At 40.7% G+C, this 15962-nt stretch overlaps 2 protein-coding genes across 5 annotated transcripts in view; both read right to left on the bottom strand.

Annotated features, from left to right (window-relative positions):
* The window catches only part of LOC114548849 (probable enoyl-CoA hydratase), a 46965-nt gene extending 36195 nt beyond the window's left edge, over positions 1-10770 (bottom strand). For all 3 annotated transcript variants that reach the window (XR_003691436.1, XM_028568829.1, XM_028568828.1), the window contains exons 1-4: positions 10372-10770; positions 8825-8995; positions 5524-5621; positions 4559-4703 (exon numbers count right to left, since the gene is read on the bottom strand). Coding sequence is in view for 2 of the 3 variants with exons in the window: in XM_028568829.1 (XP_028424630.1) it covers positions 4559-4703; positions 5524-5621; positions 8825-8995; positions 10372-10513 (556 nt within the window). In the remaining variant the exon portion in view is untranslated. The remainder of the gene's footprint in view (positions 1-4558; positions 4704-5523; positions 5622-8824; positions 8996-10371) is intronic.
* A 104-nt stretch (positions 10771-10874) lies between these two features.
* Positions 10875-15962, bottom strand: part of pdcd6 (programmed cell death 6) — a 24002-nt gene continuing 18914 nt past the window's right edge. Inside the window, exons 3-6 of one of the 2 annotated variants that reach the window (XM_028569402.1) lie at positions 14423-14467; positions 13271-13441; positions 12415-12524; positions 10875-11753 (exon numbers count right to left, since the gene is read on the bottom strand). In XM_028569402.1, the coding sequence (XP_028425203.1) occupies positions 11655-11753; positions 12415-12524; positions 13271-13441; positions 14423-14467 (425 nt within the window). In that variant the 3' untranslated portion in view covers positions 10875-11654. The remainder of the gene's footprint in view (positions 11754-12414; positions 12525-13270; positions 13442-14422; positions 14468-15962) is intronic. The other variant, XM_028569403.1, reaches the window with a different exon arrangement.

Here is a 15962-nt window from a genome sequence, read left to right as displayed (position 1 = left end):
TGTTCCTCTGGGTTAAAGAACCAAAATAACATTAGGGAATTAGGTAAGCACGGTGGTTTTCCATTCAGGCCTCTCAAAATCCAACGAGCAGTAGACACTTATACCAGACTCCTGTGACGCAACCATCTCCTCCTTCTCATTTCCTCCTCGGCGAGGCAGAGGGGCCCCAGACAGGAAGCCACAGGTTCGGCAGCCAATCACGTGCCAGAAAGCTGTCAGATCCTTATGGTTGCCATTGGCCCACATCAGAGCAGTGCAGTGAGCCTCTGAGGGTTTTTTTGACTCCAAAGCCACCAGGGATTCCCTCCGGCTGCTGCCATCTGTGCCCGACCCCAAAACGGTTACAGAATTCAACCATTAAAAGGAAATAATCTGTAAGAAACAGAGGATCTTTAAATAAACTGTGCGTCCCACAGAGCAGCGCTACGTTTGATGTAAATGGGGAGGGAAGTTCGGTTTTCAATTGTTTAATGTTAGGAAAATGCACACTTTTCCACTGTAAAGTCTGTTTTTTCTAAACGTAAGGTCTTATAAGAAATGTCTCATTGAGGAATGCAGCCCCATTAAATCTTGTTAATGTTCACTCACCCCCACCGGGATTTAAACCACAATAATTACAGGCTTGAAAAGGTGAATATTCTGGTTATGCAGCATACAACTGTGCTGCAGTATGGGTATAAAAAAGCTGAACACCGCTAGCAGAGTAATAATTACTCTGCTAAATACACATCTGAAAAACCACAGTGGTTTTAACTAAGCTGAGGGGAAACAACTCAAATGTGTTGACAAACAAGCCTGAAGATATGTGGCAATCAAGAGGCAGAGAATTAATTACTGGGAGGAAATGTGCAACTTGTGCCGAAACCGCAGTAATGCTCATTTCTGCCTCCCAAACATAGTTTTGAGCTGATGGAAGAGGTCTGAGTGCAGGCATTAGATTCATTTCATCCCTAATGGGACACAAAGAGCTCAGACTGAGACTCTTGGATCTGTTGAAAGAAGCTTGTCAGTTTGTGTCCAGAGATGCAGTGACAATCCATTGTTACCTCATAACCTTTGTTTTATACATCTTCTCCTGTGTCTTCCCTAATCTGTACTTATATCTTCAATGCTAGTATTTCCTTACTTCCCCTCTTTTTTTTCTGGCAGACAGAAAGACCAGCTGTTACTTGAACTTGAATTTTTCAGCAGGTAACCTACAGAAGTAATAGTGGCAAGCATTCTAATTAAAACATGTTGTAGTAGACTACAACATGTTTTAATGCTTTAATGTTAAAAAAAAAAAAAAAAAAAAAAAACAACCGTACAGAAGTTGTTTCAAAAGCACAGTTTCTAAATACGGGATATTGCATTTAGTTACTTTCACAGTATATGTAAAGCACCTCGACCTGCTTTATAATTAAAAAAGAAATAGAAACTTTACTTTTTACAATATGGGACCTTTTAACACAATGTTTTAACTTTCGGTAACAAATCAACAGAGACTCTAATTGCACAAATCAATGACAAGCAGAGGACTTTTAATTAGATGTGAAATTTTCCTTTTTCCAACCCAAAGACTTACTTTAAGAAATAAAAACATGTTTTTCTTCAAAGGTATGGTATAAAAACGTTTTTAAACTGAAAATTGACACTGCAGAGAGACTAGACTGGAGTGTGGCCTGGCACTGAAGACTTGCCACCAGACAGTCTGGGAGGACGGACAGAAAGACAAGGGCACTGCCAGGATGCTCTCCTGTAAATTACAGGCCTGAGATGATAAGCCCTGCATGTTTACACTCTAAATCTAGTACTGCCAGTAAATTATAGTACAACAGTTGCATTTATAAACACCACGGTTGTATTTTAAACCCTCTAGAAGCATGGCTAAAGCAATGACAGCTACGCGAGAGATGCTGCAACGGTCCAACACGAGCAACTTTCACATAGTGAAGCCAACCACGACTTGCTGGGATCAGGATTAGCTTAAAGTGTTTACAGCAGAAGATCCAAAGTACTACTTGTTCTTTTAAAACTATAGCTGAGTCAGTGGGCAAACCATGCCAGTAAGCTACGAGACGTCAAATAAGGAAAATGTTGTTTAGGGAGGAAATTGGTGACATAAATAATATGTAAGCCCTGTTTGGCCCTGCAGTGGAAACCTGGCACTGGGTTGCTTCCTCTCCTACTTATCAAGACTGCCCAGCAGAGTCTGGCCGTGATGCCAAAAGGTCACGGTCACTGGTGTTATCGCCCTATGACTCCGTCCTCAAGCACAAACAAGAGGAGGCTGGGGTGATAACAGAGGACAGAGTAACAAAGTTAAAAAATATAAATAGCGTCGACTTCCTGGCATTAGGGGACAGATGATGTATGCGTGGATGCAAAAGAAAAACACAAGCATACTTTCATGGGCAGATATAATTAGATGAGCAAATGCACAACGGCAGAGAGAGGTGGTGGTGGTAGCAGCAGAACTATTCCTATTTCTACCGCCAGTAGTGATAGGATTGTATTAGCAATAGCAGGGTTAAAAGAGAAACAGTATACAAATTAGTAGCACTAGAAGTAGAACATCAAAAAGAAGTAGTCAAATTAGCTTGAGCTACTATCAGCGGCATGAATACTGACAGATGAGTCAAGTGGAAGCTACGACATCAGCAGTAGCTTATTCTAATAGCAGGTAGTGATAGTAGTTGCAGTGGGAGTAGTCAAGGTAATACCACTACGAGCACAAGTAGAGAGAAGTGTTTTAAGTAGTTGTAGCAGCCGAGCAAGTAAGTAATACTATCAGTAATAGCATAAGAGAAACTTTAAGGAGTAATATTAGCTGAAATAAAAGCAGAGGAAGTAGTTGTACTAAAAGTAGTTGCACAACTAGCAGAAGATCTCGCAGCAGTAGGAAAATGAAATGTATTAATGGTCAAGTCTCACTGAAGCAAGCTTGGGACCTGAGGGGCACAGGTTCAACTGCTGGAGCAGCAGGATAAACCTGGGTAGAGAAAGTGAACGCATCTTCTTCATTGCCCCCACTGAGTTGCCCTTAAGCAATTCACATTTCTACAGATTGAGGCGAAAATGAGGGGTAATGACTTAAAACAGGCATGGCAAGGGATGTACACAATGATAGGGAAGGAGGTGAGGAGAAGCCACATTGATACAAATGGAGATGATCTGACCCTTGCAAATGAATTAAATACTTTTTATGCAAGATTTGAGACATCAGATTTCTCCTCAGAGCGTAATTCTATCAGACAACAACTTCATGGTGGCCCTCCCCTGGTTGTAACAGCTGAGGAGGTGCATAGAATCTTCAAAAAGATTGATCCAAAAAAGGCAGCTGGTCCTGATAAGATCAAAGGAAGGGTCCTAAAGGAGTGTAGGGAACAACTTAGCCCTATATTTGGGCAGCTTTTTCAAATCTCTCTTGACACACACTACATTCCAAAGGCCTGGAAAACCTCACTGATAGTGCCAGTACCAAAAGTGGCAAAACCCTCTGCCTTAAATGACTATCGTCCAGTTGCCCTAACATTAATTGTAATCTTGACAAGATTGTCTTAAAACGTGTTCTAGGAGATGTGCAAGGGGTGATTGACCCTCTACAATTTGCATACAGGACAGAAAGGAGCACTGATGACGCGCTATTGAATATGCTCCATAATATTTATTGTCACCTTGATCAGCCCAAACGATATGCACGTGTTATTTATAGACTTCTCATCTGCATTTAACACCATTAGGCCTCACATTATGATGGAGAGGCTATTGCGGTTGGGAGTGCATAGTGATGTCATCAGATGGGTTGAGTCCTTTCTGACTGACCGAGTGCAGTGTGTCAGGGTAAATGAAGCTGTCTTCTCCCATTATTACAAACATGGGGTCTCTACAAGGAAGTACAATCTCCCTAGTCGTATTTACCCTATACACAAATGAATGCAGGAGCAACACACAGGAACATGTTACAATCAAATTTGCTGATGATACAGCGATCATAGGTTTGATACGGGACGATGAAACCAACTATCGGGCTTGGGTAGATCAGTTTATAGAATGGTGCAGGTCCAGTTGTCTTCTGCTTAACACGAACAAAACTAAAGAAATGATATTTGACTTTAGAAGTGGGGGCTCGACCCACCAGCAGATGACTATAGAGGCGCAAGGGATTGAAGTGGTAGAAGAGTATAAATACTTAGGCTCGCAAATCATTCATTCCTACCAGCATTACACTACTAAATAAATTAGGGAAAATAACTTGATCCTTTCTGGCTAACAATACTGCACGTTGATATAATATTAAAACGCCACTGATGATGATGCACCTTACTCTTGATAGCCCATTGGCGCTAATGACATTGCACTTTGCTATTCTTGCATCTATGATGTGCAGATTTGGGATTGTGTATTGGGGTTGTGTGGGGAGGAGGGAGGGGTTGGTGGTCTTGTTGTTGTCTGTTGTTTATGGTCTGTTGTCTGTCTTTTTGATGAGCTGTATGGTGCAAGATGGATTTCCGAAAGGATCAATAAATGTCTATCTATCTGCAGTAAAGACAGCAGCGGTGTGAGGCGTCAGATGTACCAAACCTGCGACAGAACACCCCCATGACGGCGCTCTCCTCCACCACTCTCAGATCTGCCAGCAGAGCCAGCTCCAGTCCTCCAGCCACAGCAAAGCCGCTGACTGCTGCTATCAGCGGCTTAGACAGTTCCAAACGGGAGGGACCCTGGAGGAAACAACCAGATTAGTACATCAAAACACACACACACACACACACACACACACACACACACACACACACACACACACACACACACACACACACACACACACACACACACACACACACACACACACACACACACACACACACACACACACACACACAGCTATAAGCACAGTAAAATCAACTCAGAAACACGCATTGTTAACAAGGCAGCAACGCTGCTTCCTGTCGAATATATCCACTGTTCAGGATATTTGAAGCATCTCTATATGGACGAATATTTTCACTGTCCATTTCAGGCTTTTCTACCTCTGATTTCCATGGTGCATCTACTAAAACGTTTCTAGATTTGTAATTGTAACAAATGATCCAAGTTCTGGTGAACAAATGAAGCGCTGTGTATTCTATAAGAGATGCAGTGCTATACATTTTCTGCACAGGAGGTCCACTCAATCCCAAAGTTAACATGCAATCCAAACTAATTCTAAGGAATCTGCAGTAGTATAGTGTGTAGTTTACACTACATATATTATGCTATAATCTTTATTCTTTGTAAAGTGATAGCCGTGTCAGAAGTTAGGACTATCTGCACATGCACAGCACACACAAACACACACAGCTGTAGTCACTAAGGCATTTTCCTGATTCAACATAAAGCCAAATCTTCACCACTACCTGTCTTCCCAAACCCTTAACAATATTCACAATCACTACTGACCACTGGTTTTATATTTTTGTGGAAACCTTTAGCCCTCCATTAGGATCATAAGGAAAAATAGATATAACTCTCTATCGCACACACAGCTTAAACAGTGCTCACCATCGGACCGGGACCCTTGGTGACATCTTGCTCCAATTTGAGGGAGGCAGGGTGATTGGCCAGCTCTTTCAGATCATAACCAGCACAGAAATTCCCTCCTAGAGGAGACCACAAAATTACAAAGTATGGCAGCTGGAAAGTCAGAGAGGAAGGGAAAATGATGAGGATGAAAAAAACAACAAGTTGAGCTGGAGTCCGAGGGCTGCAATTTGGATAGCAGCTTGCTTTGGGCTGGCTGGCACACAAATGCCTCTCTTCCCTAAAGAGCTCAAATCCAATACATAGTCACAAATCATGCATGTGCCCACACAGACACATATGCACATACACAATATCCTCATTAATGGAAGACTAACATAGTCCAACCACAGCCCCTTCCGCTGGATTCATGTGGTAATTACAACATTACCCAAGAGGCCTACAAACACTATGTCACAGGATCAGGCAGGGACTCATAAAATCCTCCTCTCTCCGTAATGTAACAGTAATGAAAATGATTATAACGAACACATGTGCCAGCAACACCCATCAACTGGGAGCTTTGATTACAGCTGTGGGTCAGTGCAGGGCAATTATAGAAAAACAGTGCGTCATGCCGTTTATGGGAGCAACGATGTGACAGAGCTCCCTAAACTCCTTTGTCCTTGTGGGAAAAAAAAAAGAGCAGACGCTATAAAGAGCGGGCCCATTCATGGAGGATGTTAAAGCATTATTCAGAGGAGATTTGTTAGTTATGGACCAAACAGACAGGAAGATGTTCCATTTACTTGATTAAAAATAAGCAGCAGTGCAGTTTTATCATAAATGTTCTCCTTGGGGGCTCAGAAGTTTTGAGCTTTAAAAAAGATAATTTCATTTTCATTTCCAAATTATTAAAAAAATAATTCTATTGTTCCTCTATCTCTCTTTTTTTAAATTTTCAAGGGAAGACCATTTCCTGTTTCAGCATGACAATAAACCCTTTTCACCAAAGACATAATGAAATTATGATTTCAGGCTCTTGGTATTGTGCATTCTGGCTCACGGTCACGCTGTCACAGTTTACTGGGACAGCGTTAATGTAGCGCCTGTGCTTTTCCTACTATGACAAGTCAAAATATCTGCTGTAAGAAAGTGTGAGCCCAGTGCACCAAGCCCGTTAAGACTTGTCTTTTACCAGTTTGGCGTAGAAACACTCCGACTTAATTTGCAAAGTAAGCTGTCAAATAAATGTAGTAAAGTTAAAAGTACAATATTTCCCTCTGAAAGGTAGTGGAGTAGAAGTAGATGAAATGCCATGAAATGAAAAGTACCTCAAATTTGTACTATATAGTACTTATATGTACCGAGTTACATTCCCCCACTGGAAGAACTAGACCGGTCAGCACAGAGACCTGACCTCAACCCCCATATTTGTGATAAACTGGCAACATTAACTGTTCATCCATCTAAAAGAGATTTGACAAAATTTCTCAAATATTGGACAAATAAAACTACATGGATGTTGTTTTTTGTATTTATAATGTAACTTCTAACAAATGGTTAGAAAACTAATTTTGGTACCGTACAATGTGTTTTTATGCGACTAGTGAGGCTTTACAGACTTTAAAAGTGACACAGCTAGGTTTGACATCTAGATTGTACCTGACCACAAAACGCCAACAGAAATCAGAATCCCAAAAACTCCAAATATGTGCCAGCATATTCAAAACCTGCAGAAAGCAATTACTCTTAATTTCACAAGTAAAAAAAAAAAAAAAAAAAACACACACATGTAGACACCGAAAAATGAGAGCCGAGAGAGTGATCGTGTTGGCGTTAATTTGAACAAAATGGATTCCTTATGTTTTCAGAAACACTACAGCCAAAGCAGAACCTCCCTGCTTGTCACCTTAGAACACAGACAGGCTGCTAATCACCACTGAAGGTCGGTCTTCTTGTTCTAGTGGAGCAGCAAAACAGGACAACCTGCTGACAGGAATGTGTGGTGGGACGATTAAAAGCAAATTACAGACATTGTGGGAATCACAGAAGAGACACTTTTGCTGGAACGACCTACTGTGCCGCTCATTTAACATTAGCTACATTACCCTCTAAAACACACACCCTTTTCTGTTCACAGCTGAGACTATTAGCACTCTGCAGCCGTCATCTGGAGAGGCTCCAACCTCTGAAGTACCGAACAAAGTATATACTTGTGTCTCTGGAGGCCACAGTGCACTTCATACAGCAGGCAGGTTGATCCAGGTTGTAGACATTATTTCCACTGAGGGAAGTTCATTCAGCTTGTGTGACATTTTAGAGGCATTAGGAGCCGTGGCACGATTCTGGCTTTGGGCGGCTGACACAGTGCAGGCCACCTCACAGGTGGGAGTGTGTGTTTTTTCTGTGTGTACACTGGTCTGGTCACCTTCCCATTTCGGCTAGATCTAAGGACTCCGAGGAGCAAAAGGTTGGAAAAAAGATACAGAGGACGAATGTGATGCTTCAGAGAACTACTACGACCTACAATGTTGTACTTTTTTTGGACTTGAAAAAAAAAAAAAAAACCTGACTTTCTCTTTAGGAATAGTTCGACATTTTGGGAAATACACTTATTCACTTTCTTGCCAAGAGTTAAAGCAACACTAACTTTTCCCGCTTCAGTCCCCCCACAGGTTGTCTAATTGGAACTACAGCTCGCGCTAAAAGTTACATAGTGTTGCTTTAAATGTAAAGATCGATAATTCTCTCATTTCTGTAAGGTAAAAATGAAGCTAAAATATGAGGATTGTCATCACTATAATGTTGCCAAGCAACCATGGTGCAAAATTACCCTTTTGGTCCACCAGCCAAATGGCTAGTCAATGCTCAAATTTTACAAGCCACTCTAGTGATTACAATAGTTTTTTTTGTTTTGGGTGGTGAGTGAAGCATATCTACCAGCCAGTTGCATTTTTTTGGTACTTGGATGGTATAATGTTGTACCCTGAAAGCAACCAGTGGAGACTCCAGGAAGTTACTACTCTAGGCCAAGAAATAGTCTGAAATACATGGTAGGTAGATTTTGTTAGCTTTGCACAGAGCCAGGATAGCGGTTTCTCGAGGTTTCAAGTCTTTGGGGTAAAATTGAGGTGCAGATAAATAGAGGAAGAGGAAACACAGAACCTAGAGAAAAATGAGGACGGCTGGCTGGCTGGCCTGAAACTAGGGACAGAATCCCTCAACAGGATTTTAACCAGGCTCAAACTCTGTAGTATGTCTGTAAATATCTGCCTGAATGACGTATGAGCAAGACACTGAATTAAAAAGCAAATTTTCACCCATCCCTTCTAACTCTTACCTTTCCCATGCAGGACAGCCACGTGTAAGTCTGGGTCACTGTCGAAGGCCTCCAGCTCTTCAAGCAGACGCCTTGCCGTCTCCTGGTTCACCGCATTACGCACCTCGGGTCGGTTTATCGCCACGGTGACCACGGACCCCCTGCGCTCTGTGACCACAGTCTGTCCCGCAACTAATGACAGAGAATGATAAAGATGCACGGACAGAAACCAATATGGACCACAACACTTAGAAAGAGGCCGGCCCAGAGACATTAAGTTTGACCTCAACAGAAGAAGGGATGGAGATGGAATGCAAATCGTGGACAGACTTGATAACAGAAACAGTAACAGACAGTGAAACAATGAAAGAGATGGTCTGGGTTGAGGTGAGGGCCTTGGCTCTCGCTCTGTCTAAGTGTGTGTTTATAAAGTGTGTATGAGTGTGCCAGTGAGTGTGGCTTGAGGTTGCAGCAGGCAGTTGACCTGACATTGTTTAGGGTCATCCCAGGGAATCCAGCTGTCAACCGCAGCCAGAGGCAACTGCATCCAGGAAAGGCAAACAAAGCTACTGAGCACATTAACCTCGCTCACACACAGGCTATTCTAAGGAGAAGAGAGTGCTAAACAAAACCCAGTAAAGTGAGGCATGGCAGGATGAAAAAAAAGAAAAGAAGGCAATTTGTCTCAGGCAGCCCTATTCTACTCTGCTACACCTCAAACAAATCATTACACCGTGCAGTGTGTGCAAGGAAGAGGAACCACGTTTCCTGGGTGTAGTGTTGTTTCCCATTTTATTTCACAGTTACACTTTAGGACTTTAGCTTTGAGTCTGAGCAACAAGCAGTAAGAGTAAGGTGATGCTGAGATACGCAATCATATTTTAGTGGTATAATTGTTTCTGATAGGGGTTCCATATTTCATTTTGATGCGGCCCATTTTTAAACAGCAAAAACTATGAATAGCTCTGAAATGATTTCGGCGATTCAAAATGTGTCACCGACTATTTTGATAACGGACTAAAATTATTTAATAAGCAAAAAGGCCCAAACGTGGGAAATTTCGTAATCACGAAATGAAAATAGGAGCAGACCTAATTAGGAAAGCAACAATTTTTTATAGCACACGTTTTAACATGTTTAACATGGAAGGAAAACTACTGGTGGGACTAAAATCTTCAATAATGGTTTATTTTTACCACTTTCGGGGCATTTGTGTGTGCATGCTGGCTCCATATGGGTCACTTACTGAGCCCCTTATTTGAGATTATTATAGGGTGCTTCTGATATGAGTTATAACCCGTCAACATGTAGGTTGTAAAATAAGGTCTATCGATCACGTAATGAACGCAATTTATCTGTGAAACGCGTTTTGTGGACATTTGTGTCCTGTGTTGACTCTACGATAGCTTGCTTTGAAGACTTTGTTCTTCTAATATATCCATAGTCTACAGTCCTCCATGAATTCAAATAGTGTGACGTAGTACAGGTGTGTAATGTCTAATGGAATTATGGCAGAGTCTGCTGCCCCCCAAAGTCATTAATGACTTACTGCATGTTTCCACACATACCTGTTCCTGTGTCTTCACCTCCAGTTGCAGTGCTGTAGTATTTAACTGTCAACAAGCTCGCCTTTATCGACTGTCCAAATGTTTTACTGTGATAGGTAGCCCTTAAAATTGGTCTCAACGTCCTAAAATACTTCAGCGCCATTGCTAACACTCACTCATGAAAAACGTAGACGCTCTAGCTTAACTCATAAACAAATTAAGCGCTAACGCATTTCACAAATGATTTAAAATGACTGTAAAAATGAGCATTATATGTTCTACTCTTCACGCAGTATGCTAGCTAACTAACTTGAACACAACTCACAAAACTCTAAAATGAAGGTGTGACACTTTCATACTCCCCCACTGAAACAAGAACACTGACCAAGGTTCTGGGACATATTGCTGCATTGCGGTGGTAAAAACTACTAACGTTCAGCAGATGGCGACATTGAGCCACTTTGCAACTGTTCCTCTGCAATGTAACGTCTGTGGTCCTATAAATGATGAAAGCCAACTCCGCATCGGATTTTCTTTGTATTTTAATAAAAGATTTCTTTTTGTGTTCTTTTTACACATTTTAAGGCATCATGCACAAAAAATAAGCCATACTAAAAGGCATTATGCTTACCCTCTACTTACATGTTCTAACATTTGAATATTTTGCAGTTAAAAATAAGTTTGTACAAATATGGCATGTAAGCTGGCATGTCAGTGAATCTCGAAGCAGGACATCACCTGCTTTCACCGTTTTTGTAAACATGGCTTTGAGCAAAATAGGGCTGAGGAAAAGACAGAAGAAAGGGAAAGCATGCTTCAACGTGGGGCTAAATTTCCCTGAAAAGCATGCAATGCATCTTAAATCATACTTAGAATGCATCATTCTTACTCTAACAGTTATTTTTTAATTGTATCAATTAAAGTTAAGACGTTAAAAAGTTTGTCGACAATAACAGACAGACAGAACGACAGGATTGTGTCCATGATATTCCCCAACCCCAACCCAGAAGTAGTTCAGATTTGTCATCAAACAAAACACTACAAGATTTTTTTTTAAATACATGAAGCATTGTAGTTGTATCTCCAGACAAATACTGTCGTCTGAAAGGTATTACAACCTAAAAATAAACTGAACGTTCCTCTCAGTTTTCTCATTATATAAATTTGTGTGAAACAGCCCAACTCGGGCTAAGGATTAGGTTTAAAAAAATCTTGTAGTGTCCACCATGGCAGACATCTGGGAGTTGCCGGTAGCTTTGGCACAGTTGTGTCCAGTTGTGCTCTTTTGTGGTGATCCGTGTGCGTTATACTATATTGAAGACCATGGATAGATACTGTTCATATGAAACCTGGATCCAGCCATCCTGGTCTGTATCGTACCGCCTGAACACATCAGTCAACCTCTGTGGAAAGGAGGGGGAAATAGTGAATTGAACTTCTCATGTTCATCTCAAATTTCTCATTGCTCCAAAGTTTCCAGTGCAAAATGGATATACATTTAGTCATACCAATTAGGTGTCATATTGAAACATTTCAACACTTTCAATCACGATTTTACATTATCATCATCATGCATTTACTATCATAGTTAACAGACATTCAACACTGGGTCACTGAATAATATACATGCTTGAATTCTTTACCCTATACTTCTGGAGACGAAGATATATCACCACAAGGTCATTCATTCAAATTTAGGTCCAAACAAAATGAATGGCTGACACTTCTAGAGCTATTGTGAGACCTTGAGCGAGGCAATTCAAAAGCTACTGTTATTAGCGAAAGGGTTAAGGTTACAGTATGCTTGGCAGCTTCCATTTTAATTGTGTGTGTGTGTGTGTGAAATTACTGAAACGGAACATACAGACTCAAGTGGAACTTCTACAGGAGATTAACAGTCTATAAAGGGAGGACTGTAATGGCTTTCTTAAATATGGATAATTTAAAATTCCCTTCTGAATCCTATGAATACAAGAGTATCCTCGTTGTGATGCAAATAGTAAACCAAAGGACATCCTATATGTGTGCTTACAGGTTTATTTTGATGTAGTGTGACTCTGTTACCTGTAGTACAATACAGCACTGGATGAAGTCATCGAAGGCAACTTGTCCCTTCCTCTGGCGGTCAAACTTCTCTATCAGCGTGCAGTAGAACTGATCTGATAGACGATAGCCTGCACACAACAGCAAGCAAGACATTAACAATGTACTGGACATATATTTGAGATTGGTTTGGCCCCATTATGGAGACCTACACAGCCTTGTGAAAACAAACATGAACTTTGAAAAGCCTGACATCAGTGCTCTGAGCACCTGAGGCTCCTCAGTAGTGATAGAGGACACTCAAAGCCTGCTCATTCATTTCTTTTTTTCTTTCTTTTTTAAATTGCCTACAAACAATATGATACATACTTTTCACTGAGCAGTTACCCTGCTGTTAACTGAAATATGCTGCCCACAACATATTGATTATGGCTCTTCTGGCCTTTATGGAACTTAAATAAAAAGCCTTTAGGGATTTTGCTGTACTTTCACAAAGACACTTTCACAAAGGCAAACAGAAAGCATGCAAAATCAGTTTTATTTATTTTATTTGCTAAGTTACATTTCTGTGGAATCATGTCTGAAACATTAAGGTTTTTTCGTGCTAAAAAACTATTTGTCCCCTATTGTTTGTTCTGCATTGTGATGTGGCAAGGTGGAACTACATGTCTGTGGTGTAAAAATGAATTACTACATGAGCGGAATTCCAAACTATTACATTATTAATAAACAAATTACCAATGGCATGCTGGTTCTTTCCGAACATAGACCGAGCTACTGAAAAGACAAAAGCTGACCTTTGACCCAGAGAAAGGACATTCCTAGAGACAGCTGTGGAGCCCTCCACCACATTCAAAGGTAAAATACAGAAGCATACTTTGCTGCTCACCGAATCCAGTCAGTGCCTGTTTGAGCTCGTTCTTATCGATGAAGCCGGAGTTGTCCCTGTCGTAGTTCCTGAAGATGTTCTGCCAGTCTGTGATGTACTTCCACACACCAGCGAACTCGTTGAAGTTCACCCCGCCTTTATTTTCCCTGTCGAACATGGCTGAAGGAGAGAGGGAGACACTATAAGAGGCTTTATTCACTCTCATACACTCACACATACACACATCTCTAGAACAGCATGCAGTTGGGACATATCCTGTGACATGAAAGCAAAAATGGTACCACAAATAGTTTTAAAGGGCTGTCAGAGAGCAGAGAAGTCTAAACTGTGGGTCTCACACTTGACTAACTCCTGCCTCCTAGACTACCTCATAACAGAGAAAGAAAACTGCTTGATTCACCCCCCCACCAATTCTCCACTCCTCACCCTCATGCGGTTCAATCCAATTACCTCCCAACAAAGGAAGTGTTATCACAGGATATGCTTCTTGCTGGGGGACTAATAAACAATGGATTTACTCAGTATGGAACAGTAGGAAGGGGAGGCGATGGAATTATAGGGATTTACTCTGCGAGTCACACAACAAAAAGGGAACAAAGTACACATGAGACCCGGGGAAATATATTTTTAACATATTTTTGTCTAAACTGGAAGCAATAGCATAAAATGTGCCAGGATTTTAAAGTAAAGAAAAAAAAAAAACAGCCATATATTTCAGATTCCAAAGCTTTTATTTGTGTTGTAGTACAGTCTGACCTACAAAGTTAAAAAGCTGCCAACCTAGTCCTCAACTACACTGCAGAGTTTAACGTTTTTAATCTCAGCTGCATATCACAACTGCTTTAAGAGTGCAAACAGATCAATATTTGGAGTCTGAGGCAATCGGCAGCTGCTTTTTGAGACAAACTTTCCCATTTCTTGCTGATGCTCGCTCCTTCTGTTATTGATGGCTGCAGGTTTCTCCTACAGCAGCAGTTACTGAAGCCAAAGAGAAGTTTGTGTCTGCGCTCAGATTGCTCAAGCCGTAATTAATTTATCTGGTTGTCATGGAGAGGAGGCAAATAAACAACTTGCATAGTCTGAGAACAACAAGCAGTTGTGTTAAAGTTGGGCATGTCACGGTCATCAGCAGCTACTTACATATGATGGAGCGCACTGTCACTGGGTTGAAAGGAGTCCATGTGCCTGCGAGACAGAGGAATACCAGTTTAAAACATAACAGCCAAGTGAGACTACTGGGCTATGTTAGTATCTATTGTAAGGACAACAAAACTAAAAACATTTATAATAACTTTACTTTTCTAGCACCTAAAGACACAGAAGATAATGGGATACAACTTTAGATGATGCAGCTACACAATTGGTATTTATGAGGGAATAAAACCACATATAGTACATTTTCAGTAGAGATTTGTAAGATTGCACACATACTGCCACACAGAAGCTGAGAGCAGCTGTAGTTGCTAATATCTTAAATAGTATTAAATAGTAGCTGTTTTCTTGGCTCAATTATGACACAGAGATCAATCAATCCTTTTGTCAGAAAATAAAGTCTCACTAGACAACCTTAGATAGTGAACAGAACCATTTAGTGGTCATTTCACATCTTAAAAATTCCTGATATCAGATGGAAGCCAGTATTAGATTGCCTATATACTAATATATGATCTACAGTATCTTCCATATATAGTATGCTGCTTCCCCTCCACTTCCTCCTGTTGTATTGGTTTAAATTTAGTCAGTGAAGTAGTAACAATCCGAGTGTAGACAGATGATAGACAGGGGTCCTGTTCAGTTCCCACACGAGCCAACCACACTAATAATGCACTCACAGCAGAGGAATATTCAAGCATTCACCATATGTCAAAATCACATAAAGGAGAGACGTATAAATGAATCTAATGAACAAGTTCATATGTATTTTTTAAACCAGTTACATCATATTTTATCAGAACTGAAATAAAAGTATAAAATAAAAGAAATACAAGTTGTTTAGTTTTGTGACATTTTATGGCCTTTTTTTTTACCTTCAAGCTCAGAAAATGGTTATTTTTCATCAATGAGACTAACTCTTCAATCTGATGTGAATATACCGGTCGTGTATATGGCTAGAAAAAAAGACTGACTGGGCTTTAGTTCAGCAGGGTGTTTATACTTTATAGCCCTCTTCACAAACTCTCAAGACGCTAAGATTTATCAGAGCATCTACATCTGTGCTGACTCACCAGCTTGCTTTATTACAGAGAGGCTCGACAGTTCAGGACCAGAAATTGAGATCAGCGAGTTTGGGAGAATGCAGAGAAGGGACAAGATGAGAGAACAAGTAAAAACATAAAAAAGAAGAAAGAGGAAGGAATAGAAACACAAGAAAAGGAGACAGGAGATGAAAAGAAACCATAGAAACACAAAATGTTTGCTGTTTAGTTTGCAGTAACCTGAAGCCTCTTCTGGCACTCAAGCTTACTTCTGCTGACCTAAGAGTCCTCCCTGCAACCCTATCTGCAGACCCTGAAACAGCTTCTACAGAATTTTAGTGTGGAGCCTTTTTCACACTGTGTTGCTTCTGACTGCTTGTTTTTGATTTCTCTTTACAGTTTAGCTATGCCGCAGTAAGCAGATTTGCAGTGTGAGCCATAAGAGCTTAGATAAAACTCTTTGAAATTGAGCAACCCATTTAAAT

This window comes from Perca flavescens, chromosome 22, assembly GCF_004354835.1.
Source record: "Perca flavescens isolate YP-PL-M2 chromosome 22, PFLA_1.0, whole genome shotgun sequence".
Taxonomy (NCBI): Eukaryota; Metazoa; Chordata; class Actinopteri; order Perciformes; family Percidae; genus Perca; species Perca flavescens.
This window is presented reverse-complemented; position numbering and strand designations above follow the sequence as displayed.